The sequence below is a fragment of the Rhinolophus sinicus genome, chromosome 4 (genome assembly GCF_057876585.1).
Source record: "Rhinolophus sinicus isolate RSI-liver-muscle chromosome 4, RSI-T2T, whole genome shotgun sequence".
Taxonomy (NCBI): Eukaryota; Metazoa; Chordata; class Mammalia; order Chiroptera; family Rhinolophidae; genus Rhinolophus; species Rhinolophus sinicus.
In genome coordinates this window covers 33609679-33626120 of record NC_142504.1, presented here as the reverse complement: position 1 = coordinate 33626120, position 16442 = coordinate 33609679, and the positions used below count along the sequence as shown (strand labels likewise).

The 16442-nt window shown below is 38.0% G+C and overlaps 1 protein-coding gene across 7 annotated transcripts in view; it reads right to left on the bottom strand.

Moving 5' to 3' along the window:
- Nucleotides 1-4843: 4843 nt before the first annotated feature.
- CDK6 (cyclin dependent kinase 6) overlaps nucleotides 4844-16442 on the bottom strand; it is a 219100-nt gene continuing 207501 nt past the window's right edge. For all 7 annotated transcript variants that reach the window (XM_019729705.3, XM_074340726.2, XM_074340727.2 and 4 more), the window contains one exon: nucleotides 4844-15405. In XM_019729705.3, the coding sequence (XP_019585264.1) occupies nucleotides 15259-15405 (147 nt within the window). In that variant the 3' untranslated portion in view covers nucleotides 4844-15258. The remainder of the gene's footprint in view (nucleotides 15406-16442) is intronic.

Sequence of the window (16442 nt, the reverse complement as noted above, 5' to 3'; positions counted from 1 at the left end):
GAGGTATAGTTTACATATAATAAAATTTACCAGTTTAAAATGTAGTTTGATGAGTTTTGACAAATGCATACAGTCATGTAACTGCCAGTACAATTAAGATACAAAGCAATTTCATTTCTCTAAAAAGTTCCATTGTGCCTTTCTGCAGTTAATACCTTTCCGTGTCTCCCAGCCCTGGAAACCACTGATCTATTTTCTGTCACTAAGGTTTTGCTTTTTCTAGAATCTTATAAATGTAATCAAATAGGAGGTAATCTTTTGTGTCTGACTTCTTTCACTTATCATAATCTTTTGGATTCACCCATATTGTGCATATCAACAGCTGTTCCTCTTTATTGCTGAGTAATATTCCATTGTATTTATAAATCAATTGCTTCTTCATTCACCTTTGATGGACATTTGGATTATTTTCCGTTTTTGCCTATTATGAATAAAGCTGCTATGAACATGTGTGTGCACGTTTTTATTTCTTTCAAGTAAATACCTAGAATATACTGGGGGTTCCAAAAAAATGTATACACATGACTTGTACTCATCTTTTATTATTGGTATATATTATTACAATTTTAATAGTTTTTTTCCTTTCTTAAAATGTGTATAATTTTTTTGGCACCCTCTGTATTTACATTGCATTGTAAATACACTGAATTAAATTGTAAGTGTATGTTTAACTTTAACTCCTCCACTCTTTGCAAAGTGGTTGTATCATTTTGCATTAGTGAGATCAATGATGAGTGTTTCAGTTGTTCTGCATGCTTACCAATACTTGGTGTTGTTAAATTTAAAAATTTTAGCCATTGTAGTAGGTGTGTAGCAATATCGCATTGGTTTTTATTTACATTTCCCTAATGACTAATGCAGTTGTTCACCTTTTCAGGTTCTTGTTTTTTCTTTATATTCTTTGGTGAAGTGTCATTTCAAATCTTTTGCCCATTTAAAATGATTTGTCTGAACACCAGTCCTTTGCCAGAATGTGTTTTGCAATCTTTTTCTCCAATCTGTGGTTTACCTTTTCATTTTCATAAGACTGTCTTTCAAAGGGCCAGTTTTTAATTTTGATGAAGTACCATTTATCAATATTTTCTATTTGTGTCTTATCTAAGAAATTTTTGCCAAACTCAAAGTCACAAAGATTTCATTTTATGTTTTCTCTTATGATGTGAGATAAGCATCAAAGTTCATTCTCCCCCCATCCCCAATATGGATATCCAATGTCTTCAGAACCATTTGTTGAAAAGATTGCCCTTTCTCCATTGAATTAATATATTATTTTGCTGGGGCTGCAACAATGAAGTACCACAGACAGGATGACTTAAGCAACAGAAATTTATTTTCTCACAGTTCTGGAGGCTAGAAGTCCAAAATCAAGGTGTCGGCAGGGCCATGATTCTCATGAAGGCTCTAGGGAAGAACCTCTCCTTGCTTCTTTTGGCTTCTGGTGGCCTCATGCATTCTTTGACTTGTGGTTGAATGAATAAATGAGTTTCCAATGACTAGATGACTTAAACTGCCAACACATGCAAACAGATATAGTACTACTCATGGGAGCATTGTTTCATATAGTGAAAACTGGGGGTAGGGTGGGGAGAAATATCTATCACTAGAGGGTTAACTAATTAAATTATAGTACATTTATACAATGGCACGCTATACAGCCACAACAGACGGTGATGTAGATTTGTCTTTATTAAAATGACAAGTTATCCAAGAGATTATGTAAAGTAACAAACAATCCCTAAAGCAGAACTTTTTGAATGGGGTGTACAGCCATCTCCATGCTGTAAAATTATATTCATGTATCTTGCATGTTATCTATGTAAAGCTAGGTATCTAGAAATTATCAAAATGTTAGTAGTGATTTTACCTACAGGGTGGGATTTAAAGTAATAGTTTTCTTTGTAGTGTTTGCATTCTTTAAGCATTTTATGGTGAGCATGTAATCATTTTATTTTGACAGTTACACACCAATTGTCTGGTCACAGGAAACTCACTCACTTATCCATTCAACACGAATTGAACTTCTACTCTGTTTCAGGCCCCTCTACATCCCCGAGCATGCAGTAGTATTTCTTTATTATGGGTTATATGCAATCTTATTCCAGAACTGTTTGGAGCTGACCACACCATTTACTTCTTTTCACCTGGAGATAAGAATGGCCTGAGGAAACAAGATACAGTTTGAATGGCATGTTCCAGAATGCCTGGCACTGGGAGGATTCACTGAATGATAATTGCCTCCCTTCTCCTCTTGAACGTGCCATTTTTGCTGCACTGTATCACAATGAAATCCAACAAGGGTCTATTATCAATCATCACTGTTGAACCAATGCCGCTTGACACTTCTGCTTCTCTATCAGATGCTCTTTGAAAGTTGAGGCCAGTCGTAGATGTTCAGTGAATATGAGTAAATGTCACTTTCCTTAGCAGCATTCTGAATACACTGTCGGAACAGATGTCATTTTCCAATGAGGAATCCTGCAGACCACAGGAGGTACAGCATTCAGAAGAATGGGCTCCATTCCAAGTGCTACTATCTCCTCTTGGCTGACACAGTGCTTCTGAAAATTTTCCACAGGAGAGTGAATTATATCAAGGTGCGTCTGGTGGTGTAGTCCAATGTAGTTGTTGAAGTCATCAAATGTCTTTGAAGTCATCTACATTATTTTAAAATTTCGAATTTTGCATTCTATTCCACGTCTTTTTTATGTATTTTAAAAATAGCATCTTTCTTTCATAAAAAAACATTTTTATCTTTCAAGTCAAATTGATGCTCAAGGAAGGGTAGACCTTGTTTATCTAGACTCATATTCTCCCTTACACATCCCAGGTTTCTGGGAGCCCCAATTTGAAAAGTGTAGGCTCTATTTTTGTTCTTTTCTTAATTAAAACATTTTCAATTAGTTTCAGGTGTTACTATTTTTGTTCTTATCCACACTTAAATAAGGACAGTATTCTTCCACTTAGATTTTCAATACCTTGAAATTACAATGCAGTGCAGGGGCTCCAAGCTGCACTGCTGATAGGAGGAAGCAGCTGTATTAGGACTTTTGCTGTAATTAATAGAAATTTACTTGAGCTACCTAAGTTGAAAGAAATGAAAAAACGCTGGAGGCAGATTTCATTATAAGGGTATGGGGGTATTTCAGAGCCTAGGGGAACAGAACAAGAAGGTTGTCTGGATTCCGTCTCTGCACATTTCCTTCTGTCTCCACAGATTGGCTCCATGATCCTCTGTGCCCGAGTCATGTGGCCACCATTAGCCCTGAATTTACAGGTAATAGTTCCAGATGTGTAAGTGATTGACAGTCAGTCTCTTGGTCCCACATCCCCGTGGAATAGTCTGGTTGCTCCATCCGCTATGTCTAGGAAAATGACGTTTGCAGAACAAATATGGCCTCCTAGGGCCCATCGGGGCATGAGGAGTTCTTGGTGTTCTTTCCCAGAGAACAGGGAAGTGTAAATTGGGCTGACACTGTAAAGGGCAAAATCAGTGGCAAAGGCCTACTGGGCTTTTAATGGAATGAGTTGCTAAGTGAGTAGAGCAGAGATAAATAACTGAAGCACCTTTTTGTAGAAAATAGATCTACTTTGAAGAAAATAGTCCAGTTATACATTTTTACAAACCATAAGAAGCCCATGGCTTGTAAACATGTGTAACTATGACTGACCTCTTAATAAATTACAGACTTTCAATGTCTCAATAAAGATCAAATTCTTGACTCTCTGTGTTATACCTCCTGAATAATTTCATACAAGTTTTTTTAAATTAACATGAAATTTAGGGTCTGTTAAAAAAAAAAATTAAGGTGAGTCCTAACGAGAGCTCCCAGGAAATTCTGGGGGACTAATTTAAAAACACCTGACATTGTACACACAAGAGAGGGGAATATATGTATCAGAAAGCCACTATGGTCCTATTTTTGATTTGTTGTGCTCGGTTGATCACTCTGCATCTGCAATATAAGTGACTGAACAAAAATGGGCAAACATCAACAGAAATTATCTCCCTCTTTAAAACCTTCAGTGGTTCCAACCACTGAATGACATATTAAGCTCTTTGTGACATCACCTCCTCACTCCTTTACAGCCTTACCCACCCACCCCTAATTGTTTTCAAACATTAAGTCATGGCCTATTAGAGGGGCTGTGAAATCAATTTAGTGGGTTGCCACCAGTATTTTCAAAGAGTAGAGGATAATAAAATAGGAAAGAGAACACATGTGGAGCACATCGCATCATTTTGGGAAATGCAAGTTTCTGATATATGTACATGTGCGTCTGTGTATGTGTACCAGATCATGCTGTTAGATTCTATTTCTTTCTAGAGGTTATGATCCAGATGTTTGAAAGCCACTGCTCCAGCTGCAAGCTCACTGATCTTCTGGCTCTCTCAGAATTGCATGCCTCTGCACACACAGAGTATTTTTCCTTGTATGACTGGCAAACATTGACTTTGGTTTCTGAGTCCACTCAGGCATCATTTCCAGTGTGAAATCTTTGCTCATCTCCAGGTTCTCAGCAATTGGTTACACAAACCTTTTTCACAGACTCACTCTGTAAGCTTTGGAAAGGACCATCCATGCCTTACTCATTTCTGGGTCTTTGGTGTTTCACAGTCAACTCATAATAGCTTATTAAATATGTCACTGAAGCTCTAAGCTCAATGAGCTGCCATTTACTTTTTTTGTGTACATTTGAAACCTGAAAATGAGTCTCTTAAAACAAAAGTTTAAAACATATTCTGCCAAAACTTACTTTATTATATGTTACTTTACTCACTGTAATTATAGTCATTTTGCATTAAACAGAAAAATAGCTAGAATAGTAATTCATCTCCAAGAAAGCAGTTTAAAATTGCTGTTTTTATTACTTTTATTTGCTACCAATATTTTTATTGTAAGAAATACAAAAGGCATGGCAAATATACAAACCATTTTCTCTTTGTGCTTCAATTTAACTTGTGTGTAAGTGAAAACAATGAACTGGACAGTGATATTTCAACACCAATTCTTAAAAAACAATAAATTCAATGATCTGACAATAAATACCTAAATTTGCATTCTAGCACCCAGTAAGACATCCAGTTTCCAAAGGATTATTGATCTGTAACCCTCTGAATTTCCTGACATGTTACCTTTGCCATTGCAGCAGTCACCATTGGCAGTTCTGCCTCTCCAAGGAAATCTCAGAGTAAGGCAGATGCTAGCATGGCTACCTCAGACCTCAGAAACCCCAGGTCATAAAGCGTCCCTTACTTGAGCTACTTTTAAAAAACAGAATGCTAGGGATGGGGTATTTAATGTAAGTTTTGGTGCTCATTGCATTATATATTTTACATTTCACAAACATCTACTTTTCTACTTTTTTCTTCAGGTGGGAAGAGTCTCGATCATCAGACCTGTATTTTCATCTACCTAAAGGGAGGGAAGCAAGATCCTTCAGCTCAGGGCGCTATGAAGATGGTAACTGTACAGACAAGCTTTACTTCCTTTTCTTTGGGGGGGGGGGTGGGGAGCCTCAGGAGGGCTTTCTGGATGGAATGGAGAGATAGTCACTAGAGTGAGACGGCCCTCCCCATTATGTTCCCGAGGCCATTTTTCTTTGAGGGCTAAATGATCCGGTTATGTAGGGGAGGTCCCTGCTTTCAGAGAGCTGCACTGCGCTAACACTTGGGGAGAGCACAGGGTGTATGTACCCTGTGAGGAAGGCTACCCAGGTGAACTTGCCAGGCCAGTGTGGTCACTCTCAATCTTGTGTACAGAGAAAGCAGCACAAGCAATATTTAACACCAAACCATCTGCCAACATTCTTGTAAGACTGTGTTCCAGGCAGTGAATTTCCACACTGCTTCTTTGACCTGAGGAACCCAAAGCACCAAAACAGAGCATTCTGTAGCAGTATGAGCAAACGGAATGAGAGCAATTTTGCACCTTTAAGGAACATGCACCCTTATAAGTCTGTACCCTGATATTAAAACAGTGGAATGAGTTTCAAGTATGAAGAAATACAGTAAAAGTACAGCCTGTAAATGGATAGGAAACAGCAGCCTGGAATGTGGTGTATATTCTTGGTTAGTTTTTCTCTTTGTGCCACAGCCAAAACTGAACACACTGTGTAGAATAACTGGGTTTATAAATCAAGATATAAAGATGCCAGAGGGCATTTGTGATTGGTGTCATGAGTACACTCTGTGCCCAGCACCAGGAACCTTCTCTTATGACTGTTGCCAGCCGCAGGTCAAGTAAGGATGGTGGCCACGCCTGAGGAGGCACACCTGTGCTGCCTAAAGCATGTCTCATTATGTTCCTGATGCCCACCAAGCAGCAGAGGGAAGAGAGAGCACCACGCGGACTGGCCAGGATGGGGGCAGGGAGCACTTCAGAGGAAGGGGGGAGGGATGCAGAGGATGGGCTAGTACTTGTTACCCTGGGCTGCTTCACACAGTCTAGATTAGTATCTGACATGCACACGCACAATCTCTACATCTCCAGAACCGTGATTTCAAACACAGGAACCAACAAATCAAATGTCCAAAATTTGTTTTCTACTTTTAGAAAGATACAAGTTTTCTTTATAATACAAGTTTTCTACTTGTATTATAAGACAAAAAAAAAACCCCACAAAAAAACAAAAAACAAAACTCACTGGGTGTGACATCCTTGCCAAAACCTAGAAGGAAGTTTTAACTAGGCCCTATGGGAATGCAGAAACACTAATGCATTTTACACATCTCAGAAATGATAATCCTATGACCCTCTCAGTTCTAACCTGTACCCTACGGGAACCGATATTGTGCTTTTCTTAACACACACAGCTCTTCTATACTGAACACTTGCTATTTAACCTTCAGCTCAAAACCTAAAATACCAGAAATGCAACAAGGTTTTGAGGTGCTTGGGAACTGTTGGTTGTTAAAATCCCACTGTTGATTATTGTACATGCAATCCTTGTTTTTATTACTCGACTGGACTGCTTCTGTACAAAACCAAGTTGCTTGAAGCATGGAAACTGGGACTTCTCCATCTGACACATTCAGGAAGCCTCAAAGCACAAGCTGACAGTTCTGCTTCTACAGAAAACTTTCACACTGCTCTCCTTTCGACAGTACTACCTGTTCCCATTAATGCACACAACACCTACAAGGGCAATAGATCACACGAGGGAAGCTTCTTCTCAAGGCCAGACAAGAGGCACTGCCCAGGCACCTGTCTCTGCTTGGTACCTACTCCGATGGCCATCTGGCAGAGTTCCTAAATTAAGGCAGTATCTGATGCTTTTCTATCTGTAGTTTTTATTTTTGTTATTTTCACACTATACTATATGCACATTTGACAAAATAACAACCACAAAGTCCTTTGCTTTAATTCCTTTATACATGATAAAACACCTAGACACAAAACACTATATATCTATAGACTCAAATTCTATTATCATGTTAAAATGCATGCAGCTTATTTGGGGGTTTAGTATAATTTTTATTTTCTTAACTCTGTCAAGACAATGATTATGAACATTAAATGCTATTGTGGTCTGCCTTCAGTTGCACTTTCATAGGACTAGTGTGATACAGAAATAAATAATATAAATGAATAATAATAGAAATAACTTATGCAAATGTAGAACAACTTGAAATAGAAACTTCCCACCTTGTTAAGTGCTAGGGGTAGTTGATGCTATTCATTCCACGTATTAACTAATATATTACTTGTCATAGCGAAATAAATGAATGCAAAGTAAGTGAGGAACTATAATAGTCATACGGACATTGTTGCAAACACAGGACCAAGATGAGAAGATGTATAATGCACTTGGGAGGGGAGGGGGTTCAAGAAATGTATTGTTGCTGGGATCTATTATTCAGACTTCAAGGTCAGAGTTGCTGGTGATCACAGACCTATTGCTAGTTAATACGTATTATTGCATTTCATAACACTTAAAAGCAGAAACTTTCAAGTGAGGGTACAAAGGGTATCTTCAGGATTGTAGCCTAAGCACCTCAACGGAATCTGGCCAGAAAGCACAGAGAGTTTGAAATTAAGTGAGTGAGCCTCTATGCTTGTTGATTAGTGCTACCGTTGTAGTTCTTGGTAGCAGTATGTAGTTATGTGCCTCCCTGTAAGAAAACCTACATTTGACAATCCAAACTCCTGAAACAGAGAAGGGTTGATTATTTGCTCAACAAAACAAACGTCCTCTAAACAGGAAAATCCCCTACTACATGAGATAATTTGCTTACATACCTTTAATTACTTAACAAAGAAAAAAGAGAAAGAAAAAAATTAGGAACACAAGAGTTAGGAGCTTTTGCCAACTGAGGCTGAAGCAGAAAGATAAACAAATTTTCAAAACAAAACTTTCCAGGCATATCTTGTGCCATCATATACGTAGAATGATAGAAAATAAAAAAATAAAAAATCTTTCCTGTAATCATACATTTTCTCTTAAAAAAAAAAAAAACAACCCCCAAAAACAAAAACAAAAAACAAAGAACTGAGCTTAGAGCTTGAGAGATGCCTGATAGTTTCAAACAGAGTAGCATCTCTTTATACCCGAACTTTCGGAGAATTGTGTTGTACTTACTTATGCACAGAAGGCACACGTCTGCTTCTAGGGACATTTTACTTCCTAAGATTGCAGAACAGATGCCTCTAAGACAGCAGCAGGGAACGTGGACCTCGGACAGTTTCCCGCCGGGTCCCTACATCATTTCAGCACTAACAGGTGAGCAGCGGACCGGGCCCAGCCAGCTCCGTCTACTGCCACTCTACTGCCGAAGGGGCGGGGTAACGGTGCAGCGCACCCGGGAGGTTTTCAGGTGGGAGTGAAGTTTTAAGCACAGGCAAATAGAATTCAGACAGGCCCAACTGGTAACAAACTCAAGGTTTGAATTCGGCCTTAAACTGTAACCTACTTCAGGGGGATTTTAAGCAGAAGGATGAGGCTGACGATTTCTCAAAGCTTTTCACAGCCCCTGGTGTGTGCGGTAGTTTGACTCAGTACGCATTACCGACACTCGCCTGCTGGTTACTGTGTAGGCAAGTTAAGCAGGCACAGTTGAATTTTTGCCACTCAGAAGGAATAAACTGCCTTCTGTTAGGTTGCGCTAAGGAAATTCTGAAACATGTAATTTGCTTCCTCCTGAATTTCAGTGACACAACTGAGGAAAGTGATTTCTAAAATGAACTCAAGTCACCTGGGAGTTAATGACTCTCTGGGCAGACCCGAGAATTAAAACATAAGAGCATATGGATATCTATATCTTTATCTAAAATAAAGTTGCCAAAGAACTTCCCAAATGGAGAAATTAAAGACTTGTGTAGACATACTACTCCTAAATTATTATAGTCACATGTTTAGACAAAATTTTTAAAAGTTAGAATTTCTTGCGAATTTACACTTGTGAGTACACTTGTGAGTATTTCAGGACTGTTTCAGCATAGCCAATTCTTTAGAAAAAATAGTTTTGCCATTTAATAACTGATGTGCTATTTATTTTGTTCATCTGATTTTTAAATTAGGATTCAAAAAATTAATTGATGTCTAAAGGCAACCGTGGTAGGGAATGTGACAGGAGCAGACAGGGGGTTTGGTATTTTGACTGGGGACACTGGAGGAGTTTTACACTCCTAACAAAACTGTCCTGTTCACAGGTGAGTGTAGCCTTTTTAGTAGTAATAAACCTGTCTGTCCATCTTTGAAACATCTGCACCTAGAAAAGTGAGGTAATTAGGTACCTCAAAAAATGTTTCTTAAATAAATGAATGACTAGGCTTTCTTTATGCACTTAACGGATCAAAATGAGTGTATTATCCAATCTCAAGAACAATCCTGAAACATCTAAGTTACTGAACATTATGAAGACTGTTAACCATCCTGAAAAACGAGTGCTGGGCACGAGTTAAGTATGTGCAGAAAAATAAAGTTAGAATTCAGTCTTCAGAAATACCTTTTTAGCTTTACTCATATTTCCCCTCCCCCTGAAAGTGCCACCTTGTGGAATACCCTGGAATAAAATGAGAAAGCCTACCTCTTAGGACAGTGTGAATTTTAAAACAGACTTTTGCACCTCTTTTTCCTACCACACTAACTTCCCATTGCTGGAATATAATTTAAATAGATGCTTGACAAAAGCCTGCATTTGTTTTCAGGTGGCTCTTGTTTTTCCTTCTTGAAGGCCAGAGTACCAGTATCAAGGAAACAGAAATATGTTGATGGAAGTCCATTCATTTATCTAAATTCACTCCCTGGGACTGCTGAGAAATAGAAAACATTTTGAAAAGCCCATTTGCACTTCATTTAAAAATAAAACCAAACAACTAATTGAGAAAAACAAATTTAAAAATCAGAATCCTCCTCTTTTTGTGGTTGACAAAGGTCAGAAGATAGAAAAGGCCAAAAGAATATTTTTGGTTTATTTTCTGAAAAAGTACAAGTTAGAAATGCTTGAGATATAGGTATGTAACAAAATTAGGTTGAAAATTGCATCACTAAGAAATGAAAATGCTATTTTCTTCTGCTTTTGAGGGAAGCACTGTTACTAATTATCTGAGGACTTACATTGCTTGACAGGTTTTTGGCAGCCTCAAGAAGTTTTTCCACAGTGGAGGAGGAAGATGTAACGATCTTCCTAATCATATATCTGAATGTACTGAATGCACATGCACATGATAAATGGTTTGGGTTTCACAATTTTTCAAAAATTCTGGTGGCATAGAAAAGACATGCCTTTAAATTAAAAAAAATTTTTTTTTTTTTTTACAGTGAACATCTTTGGGCTTGCATAACAAGTGTAGCTTCATGTGGCTGCTTCTTCCCATGAAATGAAGAAGGAATACACATGATTTAGTTCGCTTAGCTCAACTTTTGAAATGGTAACTGTTTGGAATGGCTTTTTCATAAAATTTGTTTTTGAACATATCAAGTTCATAGTTGTCAGATGACTTCAATATAAATTCTTACAATATATTTAATAAACTATATATCCCTCAAAATATATGTGATTTTGCAACTATCCTTCTTTGAATACCTTCATTTTCTCTAGAATTTCCTCTATCCATTGCCTGCTGTTTTACGATCTTTAAAGATTTAGAAATTATATAACATCTTTATTTTTATACATTATTTTTGTGTCACAATGTAAAAACATGCATTCTTTTGAATTCTATTAATAGCTAAGAATTTATATTTCAATATTTTCTTTCCAAAGTAAATATTCTATAGTTTCTATACTAACACAATGAAGTAATAATAGGGGCTTATTAACTTTTAAATTATTCTTTCCTAGACCCAACTATGCAACAAAAGCCTGCTTTTGGAAAAATGTGCGACAGTCTCATTTGCTTATCATAAAAATAGTCATGTTGTCATTTGAAAAGAAAAAAAGCAATTCTTTGGAGAGAAGAATTTTAATATGTTTATGAAATTAAGAAGCTTACATGATTTAATTTCCATAATGGAATGAGGATTACCATTATTGACTTTTATAGGCACTACTTTTAAGAGAAGCTGCTATAGTTAGTTAAAAGCTCAATTTAAATACATAATTTAAGATTCAAAATGTTTGGTACAATTTAAGTTTTCCCTCGTCATTATGGGTAGTACCACATTCTGGAGTCAAACTATAAATTTCTCTATTAAAAGGTACACGTTTTCTTTATAAGATATTAACATCCCGTGTATTCTGAAATTTTCATTTTGATTTAAAGCTAAAAGGCTGAGATTCTATTCTTAGGTGAATATTTTGAACTGTTTTTAGTAAGTCACCTGGGGCTAAATGAAAAGTCTGCCATTCATAGTGTGTGTTTCCTGAGAGAAAATTATGAGAATACATGGGGCTGAAATGGCCTAGAGCGTTCCTCCAAAACTGGTTCTTTGCTTCGTGAATTCCCATCCACTTCAAAGGAGAGACAAAGTGGGAGGCTCCATCTCACTGGATTCTTAGGAATTGTGTTTTTAAGATTATAAGGTTAGATCCTTAGTACCCTTTGCCACACTATAGCTATGATGCCTAAAAGGAGGTTTCTCCCTTACTCTTTTTAAATGTAGTTTGTTACAAACACCACCCTGCACAAGTTCCCACAATGCCTGGGCTTCCAGAACAGAGTATCATATAGAAACTATCCAGCACATTTTTGGACCAGTCCTAGGAAATTCAAATGTGATTTCAAATTTGTCACCATATGTGTACTGCTCTAAGCTGCTTCAGTACAACCCTGAGGCAGTATGACCTTTTCGGCTAACCCCTGCCTAGCTTTTGGCTAAGATATCTGAAACCATATGTCACAAAAGAATAAGCTGTATTCAGTAAGTTCACGTTCTGCTGTTGCCTCAAAGTACCCTAACTGCAAGGGTGCTTGTGTGGGAGTTGGATTTCAGAAGCAGTGAGCCCCAATGTAACAGACATAAAACAAGAAAGTGACTACTCAGGTGCACCAACCACATGATGGAAAAGCTGGGGACAGACTCTTAAGTTCAGAGGGGCTGAAATGCCCTCTCATTCCGCCTCTCAGGGGATAATCTGGCTATTAGCTAATGCCAAAATGCTTGTGCCTTACATTTTCTTTATAAACACTACTGAGAAATGAACCAAAAGCATGTGCTAGAAATAAAAAAGTTGAGCTCCTATTTGTTTAAAATTCTAAAGAATGCTGAAAAAAATTCCAGTTTAGAACAGCTGCGTTTTTCTTGAGGAAACTTACAAAAACCCAACCTTTTGCAAAAGCAGAAACTCAAGTTAATGTTCATTCTAACCATGGATACTAACTGAAAAGCTCATGGTGAATCAGTGCAGTGAGTTTTAAAAGTCAACTTCTAGGCCTGAGCAAAAATGTCTTTGTATTTAGACCCCAATCAAAGGAAACACAGAACTCACTTTTCCAGGGGAGACCACAAATACACCTTGCCCTGAATGCTCTGGATTCATTATATCTCAAGCATTTACAGTGATGACAAAACATAATTATTATTGTCACAAGGAACAAAAGGGTAAAACATCCTTATGGCCCATCTTCATATTTTGCTTTAGAAAAATTTTCCTGCTCTTCAAGTTACTGAATTAGAATAATGTTAAATAATGTATGTATTAATAATAAATGGTTCCTGACTCAAAATGCTCTCAAGGAGAAAACTCTCCTAATTTTTCTCTTGGCAAGGCAGTCATATACAATATTAAGCGGTGAAGAATTCAGTAAGGCTTGACAATGCATAAACATCACTTGGAACATATTCTACTGAGTGAAGCAATGTCTATTATTTGAAAACTCTAACCCTAAACATGGTCTAACTGTTGCATGCGCTCAAAATGTGCGTCAGAAAGCAAAGGTAGCTAAAATTCCCAAAACATACTTAATCTCTGTGTCTTCCGGTTATTAGAGCCAATTGAGCACTAACCACATGAAAGGCAGAGAAGGTATGAAATGGAAAATACTAAATAGAAAACGGCAAGAGAAAAAATAAAGCTGTTCACAGTGCCCGGGTCAGGCTGACTCTGCAGAGAGCAGGAGTGTGCATAAGGCACTAGAAATGAGCAGAGCCTTCGGGATGGAGAAAAGATGTTTTATAGAGTAAATATTTATTTCTAAAAAAGAGTTCAAGATACTCTCTCAGAATATCTACAATGACAATCTATTCAATAAGAATGTAAAACACTAACAATACTTTAAAGCAATCTATATGGTAGTGATAAAGAACTAGTCCTCTACTCATTGCCTCGGTAACAACTGTGAATGCCAGGTAGGAAGACTGCACTAGAGCTAGAAAACAGGAGACCTGTTAATATTGGGAAATTGGAGCCGTAAGCCATAATCTGAATCTATTTACGACCGGTTCACTGAAAGCAAGAAAGTGCGTGGGAACAGCTTAAGCAATCTGTTATTAGTTATGTAATGGGTAGTCATATATACCGGGGGTGCCAAAAAAATGTATACAAGTGGACACTTTGGTTAACATTGCTCAAGGAGTAGTTTGCCGGAATCAGAAGTGTCTGGATGCTGATGGTAACCAATTTGAGCACCTCTTTTAACTGAAGAAGTCAAACGTGACTTGTATACATCTTTTGTTATCGGTATATATTGTGCATTACAGTTTTAATACAATTTTCCTTTCTTAAAATGTATATACATTTTTTTTGGCACCCTCTGTATATTAGAGGCACTGGGGGAGAGAGAAGATGCATACAAGGCAGTGCATGGTAGAAAAAGTACAGTGTAATAAGTGGGGAAAACTTAAATGGTATTCCCGTCTCTAGTCAGAGGCTATTCTCCAAGCCAAAACAGGAAACAGTTTCTGACAAATTCCTAAAACCAAAAACAGAACAACAACAAAAAACAAAAAGGAAATACATTTCAAACTAGGAAATAAAGGCTTTCTCTATTTTTTTTTTTTTTTGACAATTTTACCTATTTGAGGTACACTCCCTAAATCTATAGCAAGTAAGAAAGAGCTTATAGAGTTCCCCCCCACCCCAAAAACACAATAAAGCATAGTATATAGGTTAAAATTGACTTAGAATGAGTAAATTCAGCTTTTTAAAGAGTAAATAGGATGTATGCTTTAAAAAATAGGTCTCTTAAAAGATACTAGAATTTTTTTTTTCTCTTTTGTGTGTATAAAACTTCATCTAGATAGTGAAACTTTCACTGCTAGCAAATTTACTGCTTTTGGCCAGAAAAGAAATTCTGAGAACATACGCTCAACTTTCTAATTTGAGAAGCCCATTCTGGTGAATCACCTTCAGTTAACAGATGCCTGTTATTTATGGGTCACCCCGAGTCTTTAAAATTCAATTATTGTTGTCATTTACAGAAAGTAACACTTTTTTAAGAGATCAAGACTCACACACGCACACACACATGCTCACTCAGAAGTACCAAATTAGGCTCCGGCAGCTGCAGAGAGATTACATCATAACTCAGCTGTGCCTGGATTGCTCACTTTACACTGGCAGCATTCAAGGTTAGAAAAATGAAACGGCAGCACAATTGGTCAGCAGCTTCTCTTCTTCTGGAATTTTTCCAGGTTCTTGAAACAAACAGACAGACAAACAAATGAATGAACATAAAGCTGCAATTTGCTCTTGCACTGATTTCAAACAGTAAACTAGGCAGTTTCCTTGGAGAAGCGGACCCCATCCAGAAGAAGGCAGGTAGCAAGAAGGTCTCCTGCCCGTGGTCCTCAGCAGAGGTGCAGGGCTTACTCAGGGGACCCATCAGCCACCGTGGGTGTTCTGTAGGTGATCGGCTCAGGGCCGCGGCTGGGACCTCAGGCTGTATTCATCTCGGAGCTGTTCTGGCTGGGTGGCAGATGGGAATCCGGGTTCTCCTTGAACCTCTCCACGTCTTGGAAGTATGGGTGAGACAGGGCGCCATAGGCAGATATTCTTTTGGCTGGATTAAACGTCAAGCACTTCTGTGATGAAGAAAAAATAATTCACTGACATAAAACATGTCCTTTTAAATTATGTGTTCACAGTTATACATTTATTCACTGCCATGAATTCTGTGTGTCTATAATGAATGAATATCTATTTCAAAGGACATGAAATAAAATGTAGATAGTACTTATATATAAATGCCCTTAAGGTATAAACTGCCTCTCAGAAAAAGGCAACACCTTTTGGGTTGCCTGTCGATACTTATGTACCCAGGATTTCTCTCCAACCCACCCCAGGTCCTTTAAAAGATATTATTATTATTGTAACTATTATTACTGCAGCATGCATATAACTTTATTTAGGTAGTGATTTTTCTAATGATAGAAATTTGGTGCTATCGTTGGAGACTTCACCCTAACTTTGTACCCTTCCCGGAGGTTTGACAATGAGCAGGGAATGGAACGGCATCGTTTAGGCAGAGAGGGGAATTACTGAACTACTCTCCAAACCAAAACAGGAAATGGCTTCTGACAGATTCCTAAAACCCAAACCCAAACGAACGAACAACAAAAACCATAAAGGAAATGCATTTGAAGCCCGGAAATAAAGACTTTCTCTATTAAGAAGGGGGCAAGGAAGGACTAAAACCTAGATCCTAATGATCCGGATCCCAGCAAGCCATGCACCCTGCCCCAGGGAGGCACCAGGGAGGATGCCTCCCTTCTAATTCACATGAGGTGCCACACGGGCTAGCAGTAGCCCTCCCTATAAGGAGTCCGTTAGATTCAATTCAGTCACTAAACTCTGTTCCAGGCTGTCAACTCAAGTGCAAGTAGAAGGTGAAAGGAGGGAAAGGTGAACCTCTAGAGCCATAATCACTGTTCCCAAACTGTTGGATCCATAATCAGTCAGTCAGAATGTTTCCCTAATCTCAGTTCCATTTCCACTCCAACCCCAGGTAATCTTATTTTCAAACCTCCCTCCATTCCTTCCACCAACACCTTCAGACTGCCTAGCAGGTGGCAAGCATTAATTATCGATGAGTAAGACGCACCCATTGCCCCAGGCATTC